The 27,895-nt window shown below is 35.4% G+C and overlaps 1 protein-coding gene across 1 annotated transcript in view; it reads left to right on the top strand.

Moving 5' to 3' along the window:
- The window catches only part of LOC150101696 (uncharacterized), a 208,981-nt gene that overhangs the window by 11,289 nt on the left and 169,797 nt on the right, over nucleotides 1–27,895 (top strand). Inside the window, exon 4 of the mRNA XM_090400154.1 lies at nucleotides 13,320–13,442. Within this exon, the coding sequence (XP_090256280.1) occupies nucleotides 13,320–13,442 (123 nt within the window). The remainder of the gene's footprint in view (nucleotides 1–13,319; nucleotides 13,443–27,895) is intronic.

Raw genomic sequence — 27,895 nt, 5'->3', positions numbered from 1 at the left:
ATATATATTTATCAATCATGACATACTTGCTGACAGTTTTAGGGATGATATTAAATTACACAAGGATATTGAATTAGACAGACATAATTGCACTTGTAATCCAGTGACATTCTATGACATAGAAGTGCACTTAGCATGTGATAGAAGTGACCAGGTGTTTAAGAGTGTTGGATCTCATAATAGCATCGGATCTATCTATAACTGCAGTAGCAGTCAGGGAAAGTGACCATGCATTCTTGTCCTGGAAGGTTTCTCAACATGTGGAAAATTCAGTCAAGAAAGAGTTATGTGGCACTACAAAGCTGGTGATTATGACAAAGTTAAGAGGTAACTTGGAGTAGTGCCATGGCATAAGAAACTACATGGAATGAATGGCATTAGTGCATGGGAAGTGGCCAAAGATTGTGTGAGTTAGGAAGTATCAGAGTGCATGCTCAGGATCAGCAAGATAAACCAAGTAGGGAGTAAGTGAATGACTAGCAATATAAAGAAGGAGCTGCAGAAAAAGAAAGCATTATGAAAGGAATATAAACAGTATGGTGATCAGCATGCCCATGAGCAATATAAAGCACAAGCAAGAAGGGTAACTAGTATGGTAAGGAAGTGTAAATCAGATTTTGAGAGAAAATTAGCTAAGTAGAAGAGAAAGAATGATTATGGAAAGATTTGGTGCTGATAGTAGGAAAGTGACAGAATCAGAGGAAATAGTTCAGTTGCTAAGTGATCTTTTTGCACTGGTCATCCAGGTAGTTACGTCTTACCTTTTTTTTATGAAACTTCAGTGAAATTGGTGTTAAAAAAAATATTGTGAAGATCTAGCGAATAATAGTACAATTACACAAATGAATTTTTTTTTTCTCCTGTGTATTCAAGAATGTGTACATTGCATCTGAATAATTTTTGCAACCATTTTTGATAAACCAGTGGAAGAATGTGAGACTAATGCTTTGAGATTGAAGAGATACTTCTAGAAAGCAGACAGGAAGTTCCAACAAAAACAAATTGTGAAATTAAATTTGTTCAGTAGCTATAGTATTCAAAACTAAATATGAGGATAATCTTCTTGGATGGCAGGCAACATCAAGTAGTGATGTGGGCAGATATAAGAATGAGAAACTGGACAGTGAGACTTAGTTATGCCTATGGTCCTGTTTATAATTGGTGGAATTTTATATCCTACCATAGAGATGATCTCTGTTTCTAACAATTATTTTTTTATTCCGAGTGTACCTATATTTTATTATGTGCACAAGGGTTTACTCCAATTGGTGCAATGATCTTAACTCTTTCTTTCAGAATCCAATTAAACACTGACTCAAGATCAAATACAAAATAAACACATTTAATAAAACTAAAACTATATATATATATATATATATACACACTTCAAACAATATTACATAACTATAACTACAAATTAATTGGATCCAAGGCCTTTTTAAAATAAACTTACACTTAAGACTAAACACTTTGTTTTAAAAATGACAAAATGTTCATAGCCAGTTTCTTTCTCTGTCAAGGCCCTTTTCAGAAGATATATGACTCTATTCTTCATTTTACAGGATCCTTTTTCATCACTCATGTAGCACACATAAAAATCTTCCTGACTTAATTCTGTCTCTTTTTAGTAGAAATAATAGTCAGATCTGGCGTCCTTATCCAGATGGAATTTCCTAATCAGAATTTTCTCGAACATTCCTTTAGAACGTAAATAGCAAATTCTTCTTTTATTCACTAAATGCTTATTGACAGTCTTAACTCTTCCAATAAAAAAAACTTACAGTTCTACGATTCCCTTTTCGGAATCTACTATAAATCTTTCAATTAGTGTTTCCTCCAATATTCCTTTTAAAATTATTTATAGCAATATTTCCCTTTTATTTATCCACATACTTATTCCACATTAAAGCTTAATAGTTCCACAATTCCTTTTTCGGAATATACTATTAATTTTCCTTCAACTGTCACTTAAAAAACTTAAGTTCCTTCGAACCTAAATATCTGCCGGCCTGTGTTCTAAATTCCTTCCGAACGCTCTCTTGTTTACAGCCGTTACTCCGAAACACCGAACACTTTCCTTGTCAGCTGTCAATCACACATCAAACCTCTCAGCGAGCATGCGCACTCCATGTCAAGCGAGAAACTAAGTACTGTATAATGGCTGACACTTTGTCTCCGTTAGCGATAAGAGAATGTCCTCATAAAACACAACTTTTGATAATTTTAAATTACAATAAAATTTGTTTAAAGTAACACAGTTATTCAAATCTGGTAAGTACATACATTTTTAACTGCTTTACATATCACTTTTAACAAAACAATTTCCATAACGGGCACATCGCAAGTGCCGACAATGCGTGTTATGAAAACAAAACTAATAAACATACTAACATAAACAATACGTAAAAATATTCAGAATTTTAATTATGATTATTTTTACAGTCCAACAGAAAGTTCTACAAAGGTAGAAGAAGATTAATTTTTTGAAGCTTTAGAGAAAGCAACTGACATAATGAAAAAGAAAAAGTTGGTCCTTGTTGGGGATCTAAATAGCAGAGTAAGAAATGATTCTCAGACATACAAAAATATTTTGGAAAAAAAAAATTTGGAGAAAAGAGCAAAGCTAATAATGGCAAATACCTGTTGGATTTCTGTTCAGGACATGGACTAGTTATTACTAACACAATGTTCCAACATGAAAATGTTCACAAATTCAAATAGAGAGAAGATGCAAGGAACAAGAAAAGTCTCATTGAGTATGTTATTGTTGATAGTGATGTTTTCTCACTGGTTCAGGATGCTAGAATGTACAAAGGATTTGAAATTAGAAGTGATCACCATTTAGTCTTGAGCAGGATAAAATTGAATTTCATACTAAAAAGAAGAACATAAGAAAGTTTTAAAGCAAATAAAAGTTGAGAAGCTCTCAGATGTAAACTGTAGACTAAAATACACAAATATTAGAAAAAATGAAAGAGTTTGAGAACAGAAACCTTGGATATTCAGTGGCAAGCACCCTGAAGAAAACATTGATTGATTCAGCCAGAGAGGCATGTGGTGAAGTTGTCTGCAAGAATAGAAAAATCAGAACACCTTGGTGGACACAGGAAGTTAAAGAGGTAGTGAAGGAAAAGAAGAAAGCATACCAAAAGTTCCTGTCAAATAAGTCAGCTTGTGCTCTTAGAGAATATAGAGACAAATGCAAGAATGCTAAACACTGTGTAAAACTAGCTAAACAAAAGTCATGGGAGGACTTTGGCAAGAATATAGAAAATAAATATCAAGAAGGTGGCAAAATATTCTGAAGGTTGTTGAAGAAGCTTAAGAATGGAGGAAAGAGTGCCATAAAAGGAGTTAGAGATGATAAAGGTGACATGAAAACTGCAGAAAAAGATATCCTTGATGTATAAAGCAATTACTTTGAAAAATTGCTAAATGAAACAAGCATGCAATCAGGAATACATATCCATCCGTGAAGGAGGAAAAAAGCAATCAAAAGCCTGAAATGTGGAAAGGCAGTCAAATGATATTTGACCAGAAATGCTAAAGTATGGAGGTGTAAAAGTCTTACAGTGGCTGAACTGTATACTTCAGAAGGTCTGGACAGAGGGACGAATTCCAGATGATTGGAGTAGAGATCTGATAGTACCCATATATAAAAAGGGAAATAAAACTGAAGGTGACAATTACAGAAATATTTCTCTACTGAGTATTCCTGGTAAGATTTATACAAGTACACTCATGAAATGGTTGAGAGGAATTGTGGAAGAAAAGCTTGGTGAAGATCAAGTAGGATTCAGGCCAAATAGAGACTATCAAGATCAGATTTTCACTTCTCAACAAATAGTTGAGAAGTCATGGGAATATAACAAAGATCTGTGTTTAAGTTTTGTAGATCTGGAAAAGGCATATGACATGGTGCCAAGAGAAAAGCTATTCAAAATGCTACGGTTATATGGTGTCGATGGGGCATTATATCAAACAGTATTTAGTCTTTATTTGAGCTGTAAGTCAACAGTTTATAGGAAGATAGTTTGATGTTAAATCTGGTGTCAGACAAGGATGCACATTATCCCCTTTGTTATTCATTATCTATATGGATCACATTATGAAGGAAAGTGGTATTAAACCTGATATCAGAATTAAAGATGTTAATCTTGCCCTTTATTTTATGTAGATGATGTTATACTTTTAAATAAATCTGGTACAAGTCTGCAAGATTCCCTGACTAAATTGAATAACTGCTGTAATAGATTTGGCATGAATGTCAGCAATAACAAAATCAAGACAATGAAAATGGGCAGAAGCATTGAAAATATCAACTGCATTGTAAATGAAGAATCTATAGAACAACTAAAACATAGTTGTTCTATGTTTTAGTTGTACAACCTAGGCACAGTTTTTAGTGAAGATGGTGAATTAAATTTAATTCACCATCTTCACTAATGCGTAATGTAATATGTTTATAGACAACAGAATCATCAAAGCTAGTATGGTAGGAAGTCAGCTGAATAAATTTATATGGAATAAGAGAGGAATTAGTCAAAACACTAAATTAGTTGTATACAAGACAGTGTTCAAACCAATTTTAACTTATGGATCTGAGAGCTGGGTTAGAAATAAAATGAAATATAACACTTGACCAAAGACTGGAGGCCACAGATGTGTGAGTCCTGAGAAAGAATTCCACTGATGCCATGAACAAATAAATGGCATCAGTGGCAATATCATATTAAAAACGAGGATGTTAGAAAAGAACTTGGCATATCCAAGAATGTGTTAGCAGAGCTAATCTCAGATGGTATGGTCACTTAAACAGAATGGGAGAGGAAAGAGTAACAAAACAAGTGTTCTCTGGTAGGTTGGCAGGAAAAAGATCCAGATGATGATGATGAAAATGTAGTTGGATTGATACAGTAAAAACTGCCTTAGAAGACAGAAATGTAAGATCTGATAATGTTGGAGTCTTGACAGGTAACAGATTGATTGGTTGGTTTGGGGGAAAATTGTAGATAGGAAGTTAGTAATGATGCAAGTTTTTCATGTAGTACTATCTTATCCTGTACACCCCTTGAGGATACATATCAGGAATTTTATGATGATGAATTTGTTCAGTTCAAAAAATGATTTTCAAAAAATTATATCACTGTTAATGATGCTGTGGATGTTTATTACATAGAAATTACATCTTATTCCTTTTATATACTTTCTATAGGGACACTCATTGTCGCTGGCTTGCATTGTCAAGTTTTTTTACTTAATGGTGTCACTAGTGGTTTAGATTCATATCAAAATCTTGAAAATAAATAAAAGAGAATGGCAATCAACACACACATATGCACATAGATATGAAGGCTCAGTTATACATAACTTCTTATGAATATACATAACTTCTTTTACATGCAACACAAAATATAAGCTTTTACAAAGAGGAGACATAAACACATTTGCAGGGGGGGAGCAAATGAGTCAAGTCACTTGTTCTTTTTCAATTGCTTTTTAAAATAGCATGATTTATACACAAAGTAGCATCTTTGAAAATGGAATGTTGGCAGATTTTATTTTCAGATGAAAACTTTATCATGCTAAGATCAGAATAGTATTACCATTAACATTATTGGACATATACTGCTTGTATGTAAGCAATATTTTGTGTCCTCTAAATTCTATGATATATATTATAAAAAAAGGGCATTTTTATGGTTGAGATACAATTTATTTTAATATTTAAAATTATGAAATGTAAATTTTACAGTAAGAATATGAACACAGTATAGTTCTAATAATTAAACAAAAATATAAACTTAATAAAAAAAGGATTACAAAACAATGCAAGTGGTCTATAAGAACCTTCTTTCTGAATATGTTGTCATTAGCCATTGACAAAAGTAATAAGTACACAGGCATCATAATACCATTTTGTTCAGAGTGTTTATATTATATTGATTGTAAAATAATTTAAATATTTCAAATAAGAAATGAAAGTATATCCACTTATTACTTTTTTGAGGGTTTCAGTTTTTGTCACCCTCCAAACTTGCTACTCTTTGACATTACCTCAGCTGCTTTAGTGGGTTACCATAATACTACATTTAACTATAATATTGTTACATAAAAAGTGTAAACAAAGTAAACAATATTTCACATTACTCTTCATGCCTATAAACTTGTTGCAAATATACTTTAATTGGAACAATTCTAATGTAGAGAGGGAAATTAAAAAACAAGTGATGTTAAAAAAATATATATAAAAAAAAAGAAAGCAGCGAAAATTTTCAGTTTTAATACACATGATAAAGATGGGTCAAAGCTATATAACTGAGAGGAGACCTCCACATAGCCTTTAAAGGAATGCAGAGAAGGGCTTCTGACCTAATGTCCAATCCTCACCTTCTCGTGGTGCACCCTGTTGGGTATCTACCTGGATACTGAACGAACGAGGATGGGCTGGAAATTTGGGATTTAGCTGACCAAATTGTATTCTTATCGGCTTAAATCAAAATACAAAATGATGGTACAACATGACAAAATTTCATGCCGGCTGGGGCGTTGCCCGGTTAAACAAGGCCCCATTGTTTTCACCAGGGAAACAGGATGAACAGCGAAAAGTCAGCTACTGGAACAAATCTCAAAACACACCCCAACTCAACATCACCAGAGTTAAAGATTGGTACTATCAACATAAGAAGCCTGAATGCCAAAGAAATGGAGCTAGCTGAGGAATTAGATAAGTACCAGATCGATAGAATAGGGGTGACTGAAACAAAAAAGACAAAAACTGGTGAGATCTTTCTGAGCAATAAATACAAAATGTTATATTCAGGCAATGACAACCAAGGAAAAGAAGGAGTAGCCATTGTATTCAACACTAAATACTAGACTAATCTTGAATGGCAGGCAGTCTCAAGTAGAGTGATGTGGGCAAATATCAGAATGGGGAACTGGACAATGAGACTTATTTGTGCCTATGGTCACGCAGAAGGTTCTACTAAGGTAGAAGTGGAGGAATGAATTTTTTGAGGATTTAGAGAAAGCAGCTGACACAATGAAAAGGGAAAAGTTGGTCTTTGTTGGGGATCTAAAAAGCAGAGTAGGAAATGATTGTCAGATATCCAGAATATTTTGGGAAAATTTGGAGAAAAGAGCAAAGCTAATAATAATGGCAAATACCTGTTGGATTTCTGTTCAAGACATGGACTGGTTATTACTAACACCATGTTCCAACATAAAAATGTGCACAAATTCACATGGAGAGAAGAGGCAAGGAATAAGAAAAGTTTCATTGACTATATTATTGTTGATAGTGATGTTTTCTCCTTGGTGCAGGACACCAGAGTACAGAGGATTTGAAATTGGAAATGATCACTATTTAGTCTTGAGCAGGATGAAATTGAATTTCATATTGAAAAGAATAACATGTAAGAAAGTTTTAAAGCGAATAAAAGTTGAGCAGCTCTCAGATGTGAACTGTAGACTAAAATACACAAAGATTATTGAAGAAAAAATGAAAGAGTTTGAGAACAGGAACCAAACCTTGGAGATTCAGTTGCAAACCTTGATTGATTCAGCCAGAGAGGCATGTGGGGTGGTTGTCTGTAAGGATAGAAAAATCAGAACTCCATGGTGAACACAGGAAGTAAAAGAGGCAGTGAAGGAAAAGAAGAAAGCGTATCAAAAGTTCCTGTCAAATAAGTCAGCTTGTGCTCTTAGAGAATACAGAGACAAATGTAAGAAAGCTAAACAGTGTGTAAAACTAGCTAAACAAAAGTCATGGGAGGACTTTTGCAAGAACATAGAAAATAAATATCAAGAAGGTGGCAAAATATTCTGGAGGTTGTTGAAGAAGCTTAGAAATGTAGGGAAGAGTGCTATAAAAGGAGTTAGAGATGATAAAGGTGACATGAAAACTGGAGAAAAAGATATCCTCGAAGTATGGAGTGATTACTGTTTGGAGTGCAGGGAGGCAGGTGATGTGACTGTTGATCAATGTGTTTACCTGTGCATTTGTTTTCTGCAGATGGTGAAAAGCCAAAGAACCATCTGTCGTGGAACTAGAATATCTAGGAAGTGCAACTGTTGTTACTTTCTTTTTATCAAAAATTGGATCATTGAATGTTGGCTGTTCAAATGGGAGGAGAGAAACTGTTTAGAATGTCCTGGTCGTGTGGCCAAATAGCGACCACATCATCTACATAGTGTAGGCAGTTAGTATGTTTGTGGAGTGGGAAGTTTAAGGCACTCTTTTTGAATGTCTACATGAAAACGGTTTTCCAAAGAGCAGAGTCCATGGCTACTCTTTGTTTGTTTGTAGAATTTCCCTTACCAAATGAAATAGCCCAAGTTCATGATGAACTGAAATAGGGCTCAGATATCAGGAGAAAATTCTGCTTTAATTGGAACTAAGATGTCTGTAAGTGAAATGTTTGTAAATAAAGAGATGTTGAAACTGACCTTTAAGTCTTAGTTGAGGAGGGCGAGGTGTTGTATACTGGACTTAAAGCAGGCTGTGGGTTTATTATATGTGAAGAGTTATTGCCTCTTCACATATATATGTGCACTTATATGTGAAGGCGCTCTCTCATATAATGATATGAGAGAGCACTTTGGTTAAATATTTGGCTAGTTTGTAGGTGAGTGAGTCTATGGTATCTACAGATGGATGTTGGTACATTCTGTATTCTATGAATTTCAGGAAGTCCATATATTAGGGTAGACAGTTGGAATTGTAGGGCTTAAGTTTGTTGATCATTTCAACTGTACAGGAAAGAGGTAGCATTTTCTAGGAGTCTATGGATAGTTGTGATCTATGTGTTAGTTGGGTTTATAGGCAGTAGGTAGATTAGTCTCTAAGAAGGGTAGTCATTTTTTTAATGTGATCCAGAGTAGTTTAGAATTACAGTTTCATTGCCCTAATTATCCATTTTCAGGATTATTATTTTATTTATTTATTTTTGAGATTTAGTAGAGCTTTATATTCTCTGTTGGGTAGGTTACTTTTGGAAGATTTCATCTGCAATAGCATGTTGGCTATGTTTGATCTTATATTGTAGGCCTCACTGGAGGAAAGGTTGGGTATTCATTTTAAGGATTTACATCATGAAATCCTTAGTTGGTACATATCTGGCCACTAACGTGTGGAAAGGCTTATGTGTTCATCGTACATGTTGATTGAATTTTAAGATGTAGATGCGAACATAGATTGATAAGAAAATAATTATTTATTGACATAATTGCTGATATTTTGCTGGTATTCTAGCTAGCATCTTCAGAGCACACAAAGTTTGTTACAGCAGTAGCGAGACAACCACAATCCGGTATAACAATGGGACTAGCATGAGCAGTTGTAGTGTGCAACACAAAGACTGAAGTCCTAATTAGGCACCATCTAAGTTGGGAAAAAAAAAAGGTATTAATTTGGTCTTAGGATGATTGTCTCCCAAATCTTTGGTAGATTTATACAGCCATACTTGTTGAGGTTTGAAGTATGTTTCAAGGCTTCTGTTGATTCCAGGAACAACCTCTCTGACTTGTAAAAGCTTCTATGCAGCACTTTTTTTTTTCCCAATCGATCCTGTGTGCGGGGAGTATCCAAAGCATGGTCTGCTAGACCCGACTTGCCATAGCGAAAGTGCCAAATATAATTTTTGTGTTCACTGAGGCAGATGTCCACAGTTCTTCCTGTCTTTTCATAGTAGGCTCGATGACATGAACAGGGCACTTCATAGATTCCTGGATGTGATAAAGGAGAGAATCTGCCCTTAGGTGAATGGATGAGAGTTGCAAATTTCACACGAGGTTTAAATACAGTGCTTAGTTGGTGTTTATTAAGCACTCTAGATATCTTTTGAGATGTGCCTTTAATGTATGAGATGGTGACAGTTTTGTTGTAGTCTTCTGTGGTAGACAATGGGAGGGGATTTCTGGGGAGCATTTAGTATTTTATCTATCTTTGGGGATTATAGCCATTAGTCAGGAAGGTGTGACGTAGGTGAGAAAGTTCAGCAGTGAGAGCAATGTCATTGGAACAAATTCTAAACTCTAGCTCTGTGGGTTACTGTTTTTAGAATACTATATTGTTGAGATGGGTGATGGTGTGATTGTTTGTGTAAATATCTTCCTGTGTGTGTGTGTGTGTGGGTTTTCTATAAACTGAAAATGATAAGGAACCTTCTGGAAGACATTTGTTAGTGTGTCCAGGAAGGGCAGACAGTCATTAGCTTCTAGTTCCATTGTAAAGTGGATGTTTTGGGTGCTGGCTATTTAGATGCACTAAAAATGTATTCAATATGTCTGGGACATGTGGCCAAATAGCAAACACATCATCAACATAGCAGCCAGAAACTAGGTTTGAGAGTGGCTGTATTGATATCTAGCTTTTCCAGATGTTCTAAGTAGAAGTTGGCTAAGGGGGGGGGGGATCCCCATACCTGTCCCATCTAATTGTTTGTATATTTTCCCTTTCCATGTAAAATAATTGTACTGTGAATTTCAATAGTTGAAATATATTAGGGAGAAATTGTGAATTTAGTAATTTAAAGGTTACTAAATTCAGTTAATGGTACATTTGTGAATAGTAAGGTGATATCAAAACTCACCATTGATATAACCTCACTATTAAGATAGTGAGGTGATGCCAATGGATAAGATAGATAAAATACTAATTGCTCCCCAGAAATCCCCCCCCCCCCACTGTCTACCGCAGAAGACTACAACAAAACTGTCACCATCCCATACATTTAAGGCACATCTGAAAAGATATCTAGAGTGCTTAACAAACACCTAAACACCAACTAAGCACTGTATTTAAACCTTGTGCAAAATTGACAACTCTCATCCGTTCACCTAAGGACAGATTCTCTCCTTTATCACATCCAGGAATCTATGAAGTGCCCTGTTCGTGTCATCGAGCCTACTAAGAACAGACAGGAAGAACTGTGGGCATCTGCCTCAGTGAACACAAAAAATATATTTGGCACTTTGCTATGGCAAGTCGGGTCTAGTAGACCATGCTTTGGATACCCCTGCATACAGGATAGATTGGAAAAAAACAAAAGTGCTGCACAGAAGCCTTGAAACATACTCCAAACCTCAACAAGTATGGTTGTATAAATCTACCAAAGATTTGGGAGACAATCATCCTAAGACTAAATGAATACCTGCTTTCTCTCTCTCTCTCTCTTTTTTTTTTTTCCCAACTTAGATGGTACCTAATTAGGACTTTAGTCTTTGTGTTGCATGCTACACAAAGACTATGAGCAATTGTAGCATGCGTGCATGCTACAATTGCTCATACTAGTCCCATTGTCATACTGGATGGTGGTTGTCTTGCTACTATAACAAACTTTGTTTGTGTGCTCTAAAGATTCTGGCTAGAATACCAGCGAAATATTAGCAATTAAGTCAATAAATAGTTATTTTTTTATCAATCTGTGCTTGCATCTATACTGTTAAAATTCAATCAGCATATCTAGGCACTGTTGACATGATTCTGGCAATGATGCAGTGCATTGATGGCATCTGCTTCGAGGGTAGCAGAGGACAGGTTAACCACATTTTCAGGCAGTCCTGGAGGCTTTGGAAAATTTTTCACTAGGTTGGTGAACTCCTTGACATGCTGACTTTTTATTGTTTTGAATTCCTTGTCAGCTGATGCATTGGAGATGTCTGAAAGGATCATCCAGAGTTTGGCATTCATAATGCAGAGAATTCCTCTTGCAGCGTAAGAATAGATTCATTAGTATCAGTAAGCAATGCACATCATACTAATTGTTTTTCCAATCACAGGGCAAAGATATTGCACTTGTAAATGTGGAGCACCTTGTTCAAGTGAAACTGGTGTTTTAATTTTACATAAATGTGGATGGCTTTATTATCTCTAGCTTGTTTAGTTGTCTCAAAAAAATGTCACTTTCAACTTACTGAACTTACAATTTACATGACCTTGCATGCTTTGAATCTCCATGGATGAAAGTTATTCTGAAGCATAGGCTTATACATTGATTATTATACATGATGAAAATGTAGACTAAATAAGTAAAAATATAGAATAACTAGGGAGGCATAGCTCCCCCCTGGCACCTATGGTACCCCCCCCTCCCCAAATAGCAGGCTGTATTTATACATTGGAATTTATACAGTGTTATGGGTTGTTTAGTGGAAAAGGACATCTGTTTTTGGTTTTTTTTTAAGAGTTGGAAGAGACTATGGGTGTGATGTACTATATTTATGTCAAGAGGGGCTGGAAGTGTAATTTAGTTCACAGAGGAATATCGAGCTCACTAGATCTGGGTAAGTATACCCAAACTGAGGAGAGGTACGCATGGTCTTCTTTGCACAAAATAAGACAGGAGATTATGTAGATGGCATCAGCGAAGACAACTTATCAATTTCATATGAAAAAGAGGAATGGAAAATACTGTCATTGACAGAACTATGAATATCATTTGAGATAAGTAATATAAGGTTATGAATGAATAGGAGAAAGAATAGAATCTTGAGATATTCTGGCATAGATAAGGAAATTTGAAGAAAGGCGATCATCCATCGTGGCACACCCAGGGAACGAACCGAATGATATGGAAAATCCAGCAGGGGATGAGCTTATTTCAGCACACTTCATGTTTCTTTTCCCTCACCTATGGCAGCCTGTATCCTGTATAGGGATTATCTCTAACAATTTGTGGTACTACCAGGAATATTATTTTTCAACAAATGCCTACTTACATTAAGGGAATAAAAATCCCTTATTATTTTATAACCAGTATGTGAAACTCTAAGATCGAAAACTATGATCTAAGAGTTTCGTGGCAACGAACTATCGGCGAATCCAAGCCTAAATGACCACCTGATAGGTGGTCACTCCTAGGAGCTGTGTGTTTTTACATTATGAGAAAATATCAAGGATAGTGAGGGAGCTTGCTCCACCTTTGCTTCGAGTTGCCTTGGTGTGGTACTACCAGGTGGTCACTTACACTTGGATTTGCCGACAGTTCGTCAGCATGAAACTCTTAGATCGTAGTTTTCGATCTTAGAGTTTCGCATACTGGCTGTAAAATAATAAGGGATATTTATCCCCTTAATGTAATTAACTTCGCAAAAAAGAAAAAAAAAAGCCGTTTGGCTTTTCATCTTCGTTATGAAATGCCTACTTAATTTTGCCTGGATTGCTGCTTCTTAAGTTAATGATATTCCCATGCTTGATGTCAAAGATTTTGGGTTTCTCTGAATCTAATGAATTCATTACTTAGCTCATAACATCTATTATTATTGTAAGCATGATTTTTGTTTTTTTAAACTTTACATTTGTTTTACATCTCTAGTGCACAGTCCTCAGCAGGAAATATCTTACCATCTAGACAACAGCTTGAATTCTCATTACTGCGTATGCAAGGAGCTTCAAGGCTGCTTATTACAACAGTATCATGGTGTTTTCAGACTTTTATGTATCCTTTTAAGTAATCATTAGTTGGTAAAGAAACACATCTTAAAATTAAAGCAACATACTGCATTACGATAATCAAATTCCTAATGTGTATCCTCAAGGATTGTGATCAGGATACTGCGATTGTACTACATGAAAAGTTGACATTATTACTAACTTGCGATTCATAACTTTCGTACAAAGTGGTCTTAACTGTCAGGTCTCCAGTGTTGTTAGATATTATATTGTGGTCTTCTGTAACACTCTGAAACCTAAAACATAGTCATCCTGTACCAAACAGTTGTTTTGTTAACCTTTCCTTTTTCTATTCTGTTTTAAAGACATATTACTTTAGATTGGCTCAATCATGCATTCTTGAACTTAGCTCATAGCATCTATTATTACTGTAAGCATGATTTTTTTTTTAAAAACCTTCATTTTTATTCTTGAATATCTTCATTTTTCATATGAATATCTGCCATTAATGTTATCTGATCACTCCTAATTTTTTTCTCAAATTTTTCACTTCTCTGGTCTCTGGTTTTTGATCATTCATAATTTATGATTATTATTATTAACATCTGACCTCCATGGAGTCAGACTCATTGTGGGAGGTTTACACTATCACACACACAAAGTTCATTCAACTGTGCCCTAAACTGATTCAATGTGTCTACATTCACAACACACTGAGGCAATGCATTCCACTTACCAACCACTCTCCATGTAAAGAACCTGCTCCTCTCTTCTCTGCTCACACACTCCTTATACAATTTCCAGGGATTGCTTCTTGTTCTACCACTCTCTTCCATGTCAAACTGATAACAAACTCCAACTAGTTTATATGTCTCAATCATATCCCTCCTCCTCCTTTTTCACAAGGCTTTGCAGTTTACATTCTCTTAATCTGTCCTCATACCCCACATTCCAAAGACCATAACCACCTTTGTGAATCCTCTCTCTGGCACCTTTCTAAATTGGTTGAACACTATCTTGTATATAGCTAGTTCAAGTGTTTCACTGATTTTTCTCTTATTCCACATAAATTTTTTCAGTTCACTTCTGTCATACTAGTTTCGTTTATTCTGTTGTCTCTTTCCATATTTTAATTTTCCATGTACCTTCCAAATTGTGCCTAAATAGCTAAAATATATTTTTCATTCTATAGGTTTCCCATTAAGGATACAACTGATGTTTTCCATGTGTCTACATTTTCATAGCCTTTTTTTTTTTTTTTCTGCTTTTCATGCCAAACTTATTATAGCATATATTCAGTTTAGCTTTGAAATCCTGAGATCTTGTATGGTATTTATTTAGGAGTATAACATAATCTGCATAAAATAAAGAGTTAAGTTAAATTATCTCCAGTTTTGATGTACCTTTCTTTCATAATGTATTTCATATAGAAGATAATTAGAAAGAAGATAGCGTGCATCCTTGCCTTACAATTGATTTTGTATCTAGTGATTTTCTTGTACTGCGTTTTTGATTACTGACTTGCATATTAAATATAAACTATCTATTGTGTTGTATAATGGTGTTGTATAATGTTTCATTTGCCCCATGCGATATTTTGAAAAGCTTTTCCCATGGCGCCTTGTTGTATGTCTTTTTCCAAATCAGCAAAACTCAAATACAGATCCTTGTTGGGTTCTCATGATATTTGTACTTATTTGTCTTAAATTGAAAATCTGATCCCAACAACCTCTGTTTGGCCTGAATATTGTTCTTAAAGTTTCCTATCCACATTTTTTAGCCTTTTCTTGAGTATGCTTACATAAATCTTGATTGGAACACTCCATAAGAAAATTCCCTTGTAATTCTCAAATTAAGTTTTATTTCACATTTTTATAGATGTGTACTATGAGAGAGTTCCACTCCATCTGCACTTCAACCTTCTGATAATGTGGTTACAAAAAAATCTTCCATAAAATGAACAAAAAAATGTAAACATATGAAAAATATAAATATAACAAAAACAAAAAAAAAAAATTGGAACAAAGAATGAAAATGTTCCCCAACCCACCCAAAATAATACCAAAACTTCTGAATTATGCACTGTAACCAATGTAAAAATATACCATATTTTATCATTTCTGTCTAAATATCTTAATTCTCTTTCCATGTTTCAGTTTTCTGACAACTTTTTTCTATCTCGGATAATTTTATTACTCTCTTTCTTTGCGTATTTTTTTTAATTTTTACAAGTATTCAGAATCCAGAATATCTTATTACCTGTGATTCCTTTTACAGTACTCTTTTATCCAGCAACTTTTGTGATATTTATATTCTGTATTGTTATCAAAGTCCTGCAGTCACTTTTTTGCTACCCTGACACAAATACTGCTTAATTTTTTCTTTATATTCCTTCTCTGCCTGTTGATTTACTTGGCATGAATTTTTGATTATTTCTTCTTTTTCAAGACTGCATAGTTCTTTAAATTTTAATCTGTTCTACCATAAAGTTCTCATTTTTCTATCCTTGAAAACAGCTTCACCATGTCTCCTTGGTCGAATCAGTGTTTTCTTTAGAGTCTGCAATGTAGTCTCTAAGATTTTGTTCTTGTTTTCTGATTCTTTCATTTTCTGTTGAATAATATTTGTATATAGTTGGTCCTCATCTTACAATGTATGCAATTTACACGACCACTTACAATGCCAGTTCATCAGAATGAAATGGTGATTGTTTCCCTTTGAACTGCATTTGGTGAGATGCCATCATGAATATGATGATCATCCCACTAAAATGTTCACTGAAGAACCTCACTGCAGCCCATGGACCAGTATTTTATTGCTGTCTATAATAATTATCTTAAATAATTATATTATTTAAGAAATTTATTTGCTGAGACTTTTGCAAATATTGAAGGTGAGAAAACCGTTAAAGACTTTTGGAAGGAATATATCTTGTAGATGTTGGAAGCATGGAGTGAAAACAAAGTAGATGAATGGTGTTTGGAAGAAGCTATTGAAAATATATGTTCATACATTCACTGTTTTTCAGAAAGCCTTATAAGAGATTGATATAAAGATAGTGCTGTTAGCTAAACAGTTGGGATTGGATGTCGACAGTGAAGAATGCAGAGTATTTGTTGTGAAGAAAACTCAAATGAAGACCTTATAGAAAGTTGCAGAAGAACAAGAAGTGGAAGCCAAGTCCCGAAAAAAGTGTTTGCAGTAAAAAGCATTGCCTCTGTTAATGCGGCAGTTTAATTGTTTAAGGAAATGAATCCCAACTTGAAGAAATTTGGCAAAGTAGAAGGATGATGTAGGCTGGAGAAAGTATACAAGAAAGAAGATTAAGGCTGTCTGGTGGGAGATAGAGACAAATTAAGAAAAAATATGTTGTTGTTGGGTGCTGCTATAGACTGGGTGTGTGTGGGGGGGGGGGGTCCACAAGAAGATGTACATACCATGTATTGGCAGATTAACACAATGAGTTTAGCCTGAACAATTGTTATGGGAGACTTTAATTATGGGAACATCAATTGGAGGGAGCATAGCAAGATGGAAGTGGGATTTATACAGTTGCTAATGGATAATTACCTGAAACAACATGTTATAGAGGGGACAAGGAGTTTGAGGGTGTTGGATCTGATAGTAGCATCAGAAGATGTATCAATAACCAAGGTAGACACTCTTTTCTTTGTGTTAATTCTCTGTCAAGAAGGGGTTTATGTTCAACTACAGGGCTGGTGATTATAAGAGACTCAGGAGTCATCATGGAATAGTGTCATGGCTTGAAAAGCTACAAGGAAAGAATATCAGTAGTGTTTGGCAGGTGGTCAGAGATTGCTTGAGATTAGCAGTATCAGACCTGCATACCCAAGGTAAGGAGGATAAGCCAAGTTGGAATTAAGTGGATGAGTAGGGATATAAAGCAAGAGCTGCAAAAAAAGAAAACATTGTGGAGAAAGCATAAAGAAAAAAGTGATCAGCATACTTATGAGCAGTACAAAGTGTAAGCAGAAGGGTGACTTATGGAAAGAAGACCAAATCAGACTATGAGGGAGAATTAACCAAACAGGCCAAAGTAAACCTAAAAAGTTTTTCCATTACATAGCAAGTAAGAGTAAAAATGATTATGGTAGAATGACTTTAAACAATGCTCATGTTATTAAGGTGACTGAATCAAAAGAAATAGTTGAGTTGCTGAGTAATCATTTTGCAAAGGTGTGGTATGTGAGAGAATTGGCATTGCCTTTGATGAAGTTATTCAATCTAAGCCTCATCTCTGGCAGGATCCCAAAGGAGTAGAAGAGGGGTAAGATAGTACAGATAGTAAGATAGATAGTAAAAAAGGTGGCCCCAAGACAGAGGTAGCAAACTACAGACCAATTAATATATCAGGAGTTGTTGTTAAAGTATTGGAAAAGTTAGTGAAAGGTAAAATACAACAGTGGATGGATAGGGATGTAATATTCTAAATTGGGCACCATAGCTTTGTAAAGGATAGGTTCTGTCTTAGTAATTTGTTCACATTTCATAATAAAGTGACAGCAAAATTGGATAAAGGTATTGGCTACACCATGATACGGCTTGACCTTGTATTTGACAGAATACCACATTGCAAAAACTGAAGGATGGGCATGGATATGAGGCTAGTATTATGGATAGGGGGATGGTTGATGGAATGACACCACAGAGTAGTTTATGGTGAAGAGTCTAGGAGAATGTGATGACTAGTGAAGTACCTCAGAGTTCGTTACTGGGGGCACTACTCTTTAATTTGTATGTCAATGATATAGGGAAAGATTTAAGAGGGAATATTCAGTTGTTTATTCAAGGGGTGCTTAAGAGTCAAAGCTGTATAACTGAGAGGAGACCTCCACATAGCCTTTAAAGGAATGCAGAGAACTGACCAGGGCTTCTGACCTAATGTCCAATCCTCACCTTCTCGTGGTGTATCCTGTTGGGTATTAACCTGGATACTGAACGAATGAGGATGGGCTGGCAATTTGGGATTTAGCTGGCTAAATTGTATCCTTATTGGTTTAAACCAATATAAAAAATGATGATACAACATGACAATATTTCATGCCGGCTGGGGCTTCACCGGTTAAACAAGACCCCCCCCCCCCCCCCGTTCTTTTCGCCAGGGAACCAGGGCAAACAGCGAAAAGTCAGCTACTGGAGCGAATCTGAAATCACACCCTAGCTCAACATCACCAGAGTTAAAGATCGGTACTATCAATATAAGAAGTCTGAATGGCAAAGAAATGGAGCTAGCTGAGGAATTAGATAAGTAACAGATTGACATAATAGGGGTGACTGAAACAAAAAAGACAAAAACTGGTGAAATCTTTCTGAGCAATAAATACAAAATGTTATATTCAGGCAATGAAAATCAAAGAAAAGGAGTAGGCATGGTATTCAACACTAAATACGAGGCTAATCTTCTTGAATGGCGGGCAGTCTCAAGTAGAGTGATGTGAGCAAATATCAGAATGCGGAATTGACACTGAGACTTATTTGTGCCTATGGTTCCCGCAGAAGGCTCTACTAAGGTAGAAGTGGAGGAATTTTTTGAGGCTCTTGAGAAAGCTAATGACAAAATGAAAAAGGAAAAGTTGGTCCTTGTTAGGGATCTAAATAGCAGAGTAGGAAATGATTGTCAGACATACAAAAATATTTTGGGAAAATTTGGAGAAAAAAAAAAAAAGCAAAGCTAATAATAATGGCAAATACCTGTTGGATTTCTGCTCAGGACATGGATTGGTTATTACTAACACCATGTTCCAACATAACAATGAGCACAATTCACATGGAGATAAAAAGCAAGGATTAAGAAAAGTCTCATTGACTATGTTATTGTTCATAGTGATGTTTTTACCCTGGTGCAGGACACCAGAGTGTACAGAGGATTTGAAATTGGAGGTGATCGCTATTTAGTCTTGAGCAGGATAAAATTGAATTTCATATTGAAAAGAATGACATGTGAGAAAGTTTTAAAGCGAATAAAAGTTGAGCAGATCTCATATGTGAACTGTAGACTAAAATACACAAATTTTATTGAAGAAAAAATGGAAGTTTGAGAACGGAAACCAAACGTTGGGGATTCAGTGGCAAACCTTGGAAAAAACCATGATTGATTCAGCCAGAGAGGCATCTGGTGAGGTTGTCTGCAAGGATAGAAAAATCAGAACTCCATGGTGAACACAGGAAGTTAGAGAGGCAGTGAAGGAAAAGAAGAAAGCATTATCAAAAGTTCCTGTCAAATAAGTCAGCTTGTGCTCTTAGAGAATACAGAGATAAATGTAAGAAAGCTAAACACTGTGTAAAACTTGCTAACAAAAGTCATGGGAGGACTTTCGCAAGAACATAGAAAATAAATATCAAGAAGGTGGTAAGATATTCTGGAGGTTGTTGAAGAAGCTTAGAAATGGAAGAAAGAGTGCTGTAAAAGGAGTTAGAGATGATAAAGGTGATATGAAAACGGGAGAAAAAAGATATCCTTGAAGTATGGAGTAATTACTTCGAAAAATTGCTAAATGAAACAAGCAGTGATAGCACAGAGGTAAAAAACACTCACCAGGCAGTCAGGAATACATATCAATACTTGAAGTAGAAAACGGCATCAAAGGCTTGAAATATGGAAATGCAGCAGGAGTAGATGATATTCAACCAGAAATGCTGAAATATGGTGGTATAAAAGTCTTATAGTGGCTGCATGCAAAGTTCAGAAGGCCTGGATAGAGGAACGAATTCCTGCTGATTGGAGTAGAGCTCTGATAGTACCCATTTATAAAAAGGGAAATAAAACTGAATGTGAAAATTACAGAAGTATTTCCCTACTGAGTGTTCCGGGCAAGATTTATGCCAGTATACTTGAGAAACGGTTGAGAAGATCTGTGGAACAAAAGCTATGAATCTAGCTGGTTCTTCTTCAGGAACAAGCTGGATTCAGGCCAAATAGAGGCTGTCAGGATCAGATCTTCACTTTACAACAAATAGTTAAGAAAGCATGGGAATATAACAAAGATCTGTATTTATGTTTTGTCGATCTGGAAGAGGCATATGACAAGGTGCCAAGAGAGAAGCTATTCGATATGCTACAGTTATATGGTGTCAATGGGGCATTATATCAAGCAATATTTAGTCTTTATTTATGTTGTAAGTCAGCAGTTAGAATTGAAGGAAGTACAGAAGATAGTTTAATGTTAAATCTGGTGTCAAACAAGGATGTACATTATCCCCTCTGTTATTCATTATTTATATGGATCACATTATGAAGGAAAGTGGTATTAAACATGATATCAGAATTGGAGATGTTAATGTCAGCTCTTTGCTTTATGCGGATGATGTTATACTTCTAAATAAATCTGCTACAAGTTTGCATGATTCCCTGACTAAATTGAATAACTGTTGTAATAGATATGGTATGAAGGTCAGCAATAAAAAGACAAAGACAATGAAAATAGATAGAATCATTGAAAATGTCAACTGTGTTTTGATCATAGAACCTGTAGAACAAGTAAAACTTTTCAGCTACTTAGGCACGATTTTTAGTGAAGATGGTAAATTAAATATGGAAATAGACAACAGAATCAAGAAAAACTGGTATGGTAGGAAGCCAATTGAATAAATTCATATTTATTCAAAAGGTTGCATATGGTGTATCATATCAGTGATTTGCTTTGCAGGAAATTGATAAGGCTGGGACTTAGGGATAATGGTGTACAAAGAGTTAAAGTTCAGAGGGCATATTGCAAAAGTTAGTAAAATAGCTCATCAAATTACTTGGATGTTAAAAATCAAACTAACAAGTAAAGATAAGGAAGGTATTATCCCTCTTTATAAGACTATGATTTGGCCACATCTTGACTACTGCACACAGATTTGGTCACTTGGGTTTCTTGTGGACCAGGAGATCTTTGAAAAGATTCAGAGATGAGTGACCAAGATGGTGATAAGAATACTGGAATATTCCCTACGAGGATAGGTTGAAGTTTTGTGGATCACAAAGTTTAGTTAGTAAGCAGAAAAGAGGGGATGTGATAGAAACTTTTAAGATATTAAAGGCGTTTTATAAAATTCATGCAAGTGAAATTTTTCAGTATATGACAAACAGAGAACTAGGGTCATCCTAGGAAATTGTGTAAAAGTGTAGTTAATAGGAGTGTGCTGACCAGATTTTCTGCATGGAGAGTGGTAAGTGAATGGTTTTGGAATGGATTGCCAAAATTGGTTGTGCATTCCCTAATGGTGAATGTATTCAAGGAGAGGTATGAAAGGATTTGTGTTTATGATGGTTGATTTGGGTCTCCTGCGATAAGTTTCTGGACTTCACGGAGATGTTGTAAATAATAATAATAAGAAGAAGAAAATAACATGTACAGACTAAGTTGGATGTAATGTAGAAATTTTTAATGATCCTATTCCTCTGTCATATCATCCTCTAAAGTGCCTGAACCTACAAATTATGCATCTATCTTCAGAATATTTTGTGGCAGTTCCTAAATTTGAAGAATTTGTTTATTATCGAAATGAAGAAATTTTATAATCCCTGAATGTAAAACCAATTAATTACTACATGAGACAGTATAAACACAAATGGATAAAACATTAAATCGAATGGACAACAGCAGACTACCAAAAATATTATACAGATATAAAATAAATGCAAAAAGCAGAATTGGAAGACCAAGAAAGAGATGGCATGAGACTGGAACAGGCGACCTGGCCTAAAATCCATGTTAGAAAGAAGAAGAGTTTATTATCCTTCCCTTTCATGCCTCTTCTGATGAACTGCCCAGTTAATAAAGTAGCAGTTTTGAAGAATTACTGTTGCTCCAGGTCTTTCCATCTGATCAATGTAATGGTAAATGCACAGTGCTTTCTCATAGTAATTTCACTATAAGCAAAGAGTCAAATTAGTTCAAAAATATAACAAAATAGATAGTTATATATTTAGCATTCGGCATATTAATTGTTAACTTATCCTTATGGTTCATGTAGTTATTTCCTGCTTATGACCCTTTCAACTTTTGGTGGAATCGCTAGAATGGAACTTTGTTGTGAGTAGAGGACTGACTGTATTTGAGTGTACTGTTCCTCTCAAAAAGCCTTTTTTTTTTTTTTTTTTTTTTTAAATTTTCTTACATAATTTTCTTTTTGATATGAATTTATTAAAAATTATTTTTTTATCTTGCTTAAAAACTAAATCTTGATCATTTCCTATTTTAAATCCCTTGCACATCCACATATTGTGAAGCAGTGTGATGATAGCACTATCAGCAGTAATTTAGTCAGTGAAGCTATTCAGTACATTAAAAAGTAAAGATATATATCTGGTTGTATATCTCCATGAATGAGGACAGCACGTGTTATTGTTATGGATATCTTGAGACTGATTCAGGATACAATAGTATATGGGACATTTAAAACAGAGAGAGATGTAACTACTTTTTTTTTTTTTTTAATGATCCACACTAGAGTTCACAAGACCTATAGCACAACAGTACTATCTGTGGGTAAGTGAATAAGAAGAAATAAGTAATCTATTGATATGTTAAAGAGCTAGAGATTGTATTCAGTGGAAAATACAGTATAGTGGGAGATTGTGCCAAAGAACAGAGATGGACGGAATGAAGGAAGATAAGTTTTGGAGTTGGCCAGTTGCTGCTCTAGTTCTTACATGAGCAGCAGGAAGTGGAAGAAAAAGCATAGTTCAGAAAAACAGATTACCTATGGAAAAAGTGATTGAAGGGAGTCCTCAGAGAGTGTTAGCCTGTTAAGCAGATCACCATCTTCTGTATATTAAGAATTCTTAGGGATGTTTTGGGTACATCACCCCAAGTATGAGAACAGTATTCCAAAGTTAGTTGGATCTGAGATTTATAAAATGTTAGGACCTGAGAAGAAAAGTAATGTTTTGAATGAAAAAGAATAAGTTTTTTTTAGAGGCTGTAGTATAAGCTGGATTTGATAGTCAGTCCATTAAGAGAAAGCTGATCTTGAAAGGATATTGGAATATAATCAAAAGTGAGCAGGAGTGATATAGAATTTTTTTTGCAGGTAATAAGATAATGAATTATAATCCTATAAAAACTCAGGCCTAAGTTATCTGCACTCCATTTTTAGAATTGCAAAAAAATTTTTTTCATATAAAAAATGTTTTTCAGAAAATATCTTTTCTTTTAGGATTTATAAGAAGACATAAAATTAATTAAATTTTGTTCTAGGTGTTTATCAGAACTTTCCAGACCCCCACCCCATCTCCCTCGTATATCATTGGTTATGGAAGATCTTGAGACTGCAATCATTTGAGCATTACAGGGTTTACTAATTTAATAAGCCAAAAGGCTATTTTACCGGCGAATATGTTAATAGAAAGGGGGATGGTAAATCCCTTTGTTTTTATAGCCGGGTACGAAACTCGGATCGAAATCCATAGAGTTTCATGCCGAAAAAACTATCGGCGAGCCCAAATGTAAAATGATCACTTGGGTAGTACAATACCAGGGCAACTCCATGCAAAGGTGGAGCAAGCTCCGTCACTAACTTTAATATTCTCTCATAATGTAAAACCCAGCTCCTAAGAGATGTGTGTATATATATATATATTGTTTTACATTATGAGAAGAGGTCATTACCCAGACCGGTTTCAACCTTTTTTGAGGTCTCATCAGTGAGTAGGTAGACCTGGAATATCAAAGTTTTAAGTGAACATGAACTTGCATACCTCTTCTATCGAATTGCCGAAGTGGTGTACTCCTATATTTATTGTTAATTACTAATTTAATAAGCCAAAAGGCTATTTTACCGGCAAATATGTTAATAGAAAGGGGGATAGTAAATCCCTTTATGTTTTTATAGCCGGGTACAAAACTTGGATCGAAATCCATAGAGTTTCATGCCGAAAAAAGTTTTGTACCCGGCTATAAAAACATGGAGTTGCCCTTGTGTTGTACTACCCAAGTGATCATTTTACACTTGGGCTCGCCGATAGTTTTTTCGGCATGAAACTCGATGGATTTCGATCCGAGTTTCGTATCCGGCTATAAAAACATAAAGGGATTTACCATCCCCCTTTCCATTACAGGATTTCTTGAATGAGATGGATGAGTGGAGAGTACTGTCATAGCAAAATTATGAATAGGAAGTCAGAAGGAGGTTATTGATGTAAAGGAGGAAGAGCTCAAGTGAGAATATAGTAGCCTGGGATACTCCAGAATTGATAAATCTGATTAAGCCATCCACAATGATAAGCATAGAATGACCAGAGAGGAAGCTGGCAGTCCAATCATGAAGGATAGAAGGGAGACATAAGATGGTAGCTTGTTGAAAAGGTCTCAGTGCCAGACAACATCAAATGCAACCACACCAAGAGTAACCACATTGGTTATTTATCTCCAAAACTTTCCATGACCTGTGTACCAAGGTGGATAGGGTTAATAAGGAAGTATGCTATAGAACAGGAATGGTAGATTCTATATTGATGATCACTAATTGATGGGTCTCCAGGTAGTGAAGCTGGTTGCTGACCTTCTCCATCACTTTTGAGAGTACTGAGGTGAGGGCAGTTGGCAGTAGTTTGATGGTAGACTTATTTCTCTTTTTAGGTTCAGGCAGGATCAAAGTTTACTTTTGTGTTGTCTGCTGGATAGATTCCAGATACATATAATAGCTCATGTAGGTGATACAGGATGGGTGTTTATTCTGGAGTACAAATTTTGAGCTCAGCTGTGGTATTGCAGGAGGTAATTTGGAGTGGTTGCCTAAACGAGTTGGAAAAAAAACTGTTGTGAAGAGATCTCTTTGCCTTAGGTTTGGATAATGTTATTGTGGTACCATTAGGATGTGAGACAGGTGGAAACAAGGAAGGGCAGAAATTACAGCTAATGGGACCAGAAGTGAGGAGTAGGAAACAAGCTTATTGCATTTTTACCTTACATAGTCTGCTCTGGATTTATTGATATTTTTTTTTTTTTTAAATATTTCTTTCAGACTATAGTGTATGCTGAATGAGAAGTTGAAGTATTTGACTTGAGCCCTTGAACTGATTTCACAAGGATTATTTCAGTTATTTATTATTATTATTATTACGTGACACCTCCAGAGAGTCCAAAGACTCGTCGAGGAAGGGCACCTACTCTACAACTCTGTCTCCACCGACTACAATGAATAGCAACTACCATCATCATCTACACCAATGCCATCTACCACCACTAGTATTTTCACAGAGAATGACAAACATTCATGCCCACTGCGGGATTTGAACCTGCAGCCTTTTGGCTGGAGAGCAGATATGCTAACCACTCGGCCAACCAGACCAGCTTAGAGTAGAGGCAAAGGAGATATGGTAAAGAAGGCATGAAAAAGATTATGGTCAGAGTTACCAAGAGGAGAGCAGACATCTACAATGTACTGTATTTGGAATGTGATCTGTTTAAAAAAGATCCAGAGTGTTGGAAGAATGATGAATGTCTAGTATTGTGGTTAGTGGGTTAACTATTTTTGTTTGATATTACTGATAGCAAATTATTTGGCTTCCCTTCCAGCTTAATCTGTCCAGTTAGAGACAGGGAGCTAGTTTGTGTTATGAACGTTAGTTTCCTAGGATGATAACCTCACAGTTTGAATAATTACTATATGAAATAAGTCTGATTATTTCAATTACCTTTTCCTAGGTAATTGAAATTATCTAATTTCAGTGAGCAGAATTGAAAAGTGGGGGATTCCAGGTTTTGATAGCCTTTGGCAAGTAATATCTGATCTGACAAAGTGCATGTTCCTCTCTATTTTGCAGAATGCATTATGCAAGATGTAGTTAGGAAAGCTGAGGTGGAATATTTCTTAGGATGCCAGTTGTGGGAGGTTCAACTGGCATCCTCAAAAGGTTGGGGATTTGATGCTCTAAGTGGTGATTTATGTCATTACTGTTTGTATTGAAGTTCTGGATGTTGGTTAAATGGATAGTTTTTTTTTATTGAATGCAGTTTGGGATTTTTGGATATATTTTGGTTATTTTTTGTTGTATTTTTTCTTTTTTTTTTGTTTTTTATGAGTGATTTTTTCTTTTACATCTGCAGTGATGTTAGCATTTGTTTCATTGTCTTTCATGGTAGAGTTAGCATAAGAAACATAAATTAGGGACATGCAGCTGAGGTTGAGGACTTATGCACATAACTACCATGGAAGTGTTCAGATGCCATTCTAAGTTGTTGGCTTGACAATGCACCCTGCACATTATTGTACCCATCTTTGGAATCCCTTTAGACGCATTATCAGCAGGTTCGATCTCATGTGTTATCTTGCACCCAGCCTGCAGAAACTGCTTTACAGCTATACCCTCAGATGGAGGAGATACTTTCTCCCTAATTCGTTAATAAATGCGTTCATCATGCTCAGAAAGGCCATCACCTGCACTGCATGTGAAAAGAATGGCATAACAGCAACAGGAAACCCCATGGAGATGAAACATGGCAGATGCCTTCACACCTCCCTAAGCAGGGCAGTGGCATTTCTGAAGACATCTGCTATCTAGAGGTGTAGATGACATTTCCTCCATCTAGGAAATATATGCAAAAAAAAAAAAAATGATAATACTTATTTCATTGGAGGATTCCCATTTGAAAAAACAGGTCAAAGCACAGAAGGGGGAATTGATATGAATGGGATTCACCAGCTAATTAATGCCCTATTGAGCCAACACAATTCTAATCTATTGAATAATCACTTTATCGAGAGTTTTTTTTTTTTTTTTTTTTTTCTTTGCTGAAATTGGGTCATTTTAGTAGCAGAATTTGGCAAAGCAAAACTGTTTACAGTAGATATGCCAAAAATGGTTCCAGGTTTAGTTGTAGTGATAATGAACATTTTTTGTGATTACAGACAATCACAAAAAAGTATATTATGCATAATATACTTTTTTGTGATTGTCTGTAATCATATCCTTATTTGTTTACTATGGTGTTACACTGATGTGATATGTTTTCTTCACCAATTTTCTTACCAACTTGCTTAGTGGAAATTGTATAGCTTGACCGCTGTTTTATTTCTGTGCTGATTCTCAGATCATCATTATTTTAGAAGTATGAAATGTTAGATACAACAACATTGGAGTTCTCACAAGTAATGAACTGATTCGGAGGAAAATTGTTGATAAGAGATTAATAATAATGTAAACTTAATCATGTAGTGCTGTCATAGTATGAACACCCTTTGGGGATATATATTACTATGACAGCACTACATGATACAGTTTACATTATTATTAATCTCCTATCAACAATTTTCCTCCAAATCAGTCTATTACTTGTGAGAACTCCAATGTTGTCATATCTAACATTTTGCACTTCTAAGGCATTTCTGACTGAATCAATCCACCTAGACCTTGGTCTCTTTCCTGCCATCTTGGCATCCAACATCTCTTTTGCTAATCTTTCCTCACCCATTCTGTTTAAGTCACCATACCACCTTAGATTAGCTCTACTGACACATTCTTGAATGCTAATAATGTTAAGTTCCTTT

Source organism: Typopeltis vanoorti, chromosome 11, assembly GCF_054136105.1.
Source record: "Typopeltis vanoorti isolate ZY-2024b chromosome 11, IOZ_Tvanoo_1.0, whole genome shotgun sequence".
NCBI classification, from domain to species: domain Eukaryota; kingdom Metazoa; phylum Arthropoda; class Arachnida; order Uropygi; family Thelyphonidae; genus Typopeltis; species Typopeltis vanoorti.
The sequence above is the reverse complement of the archived record's forward strand: the minus strand, read 5'-3'. Positions and strand labels throughout refer to the sequence as shown.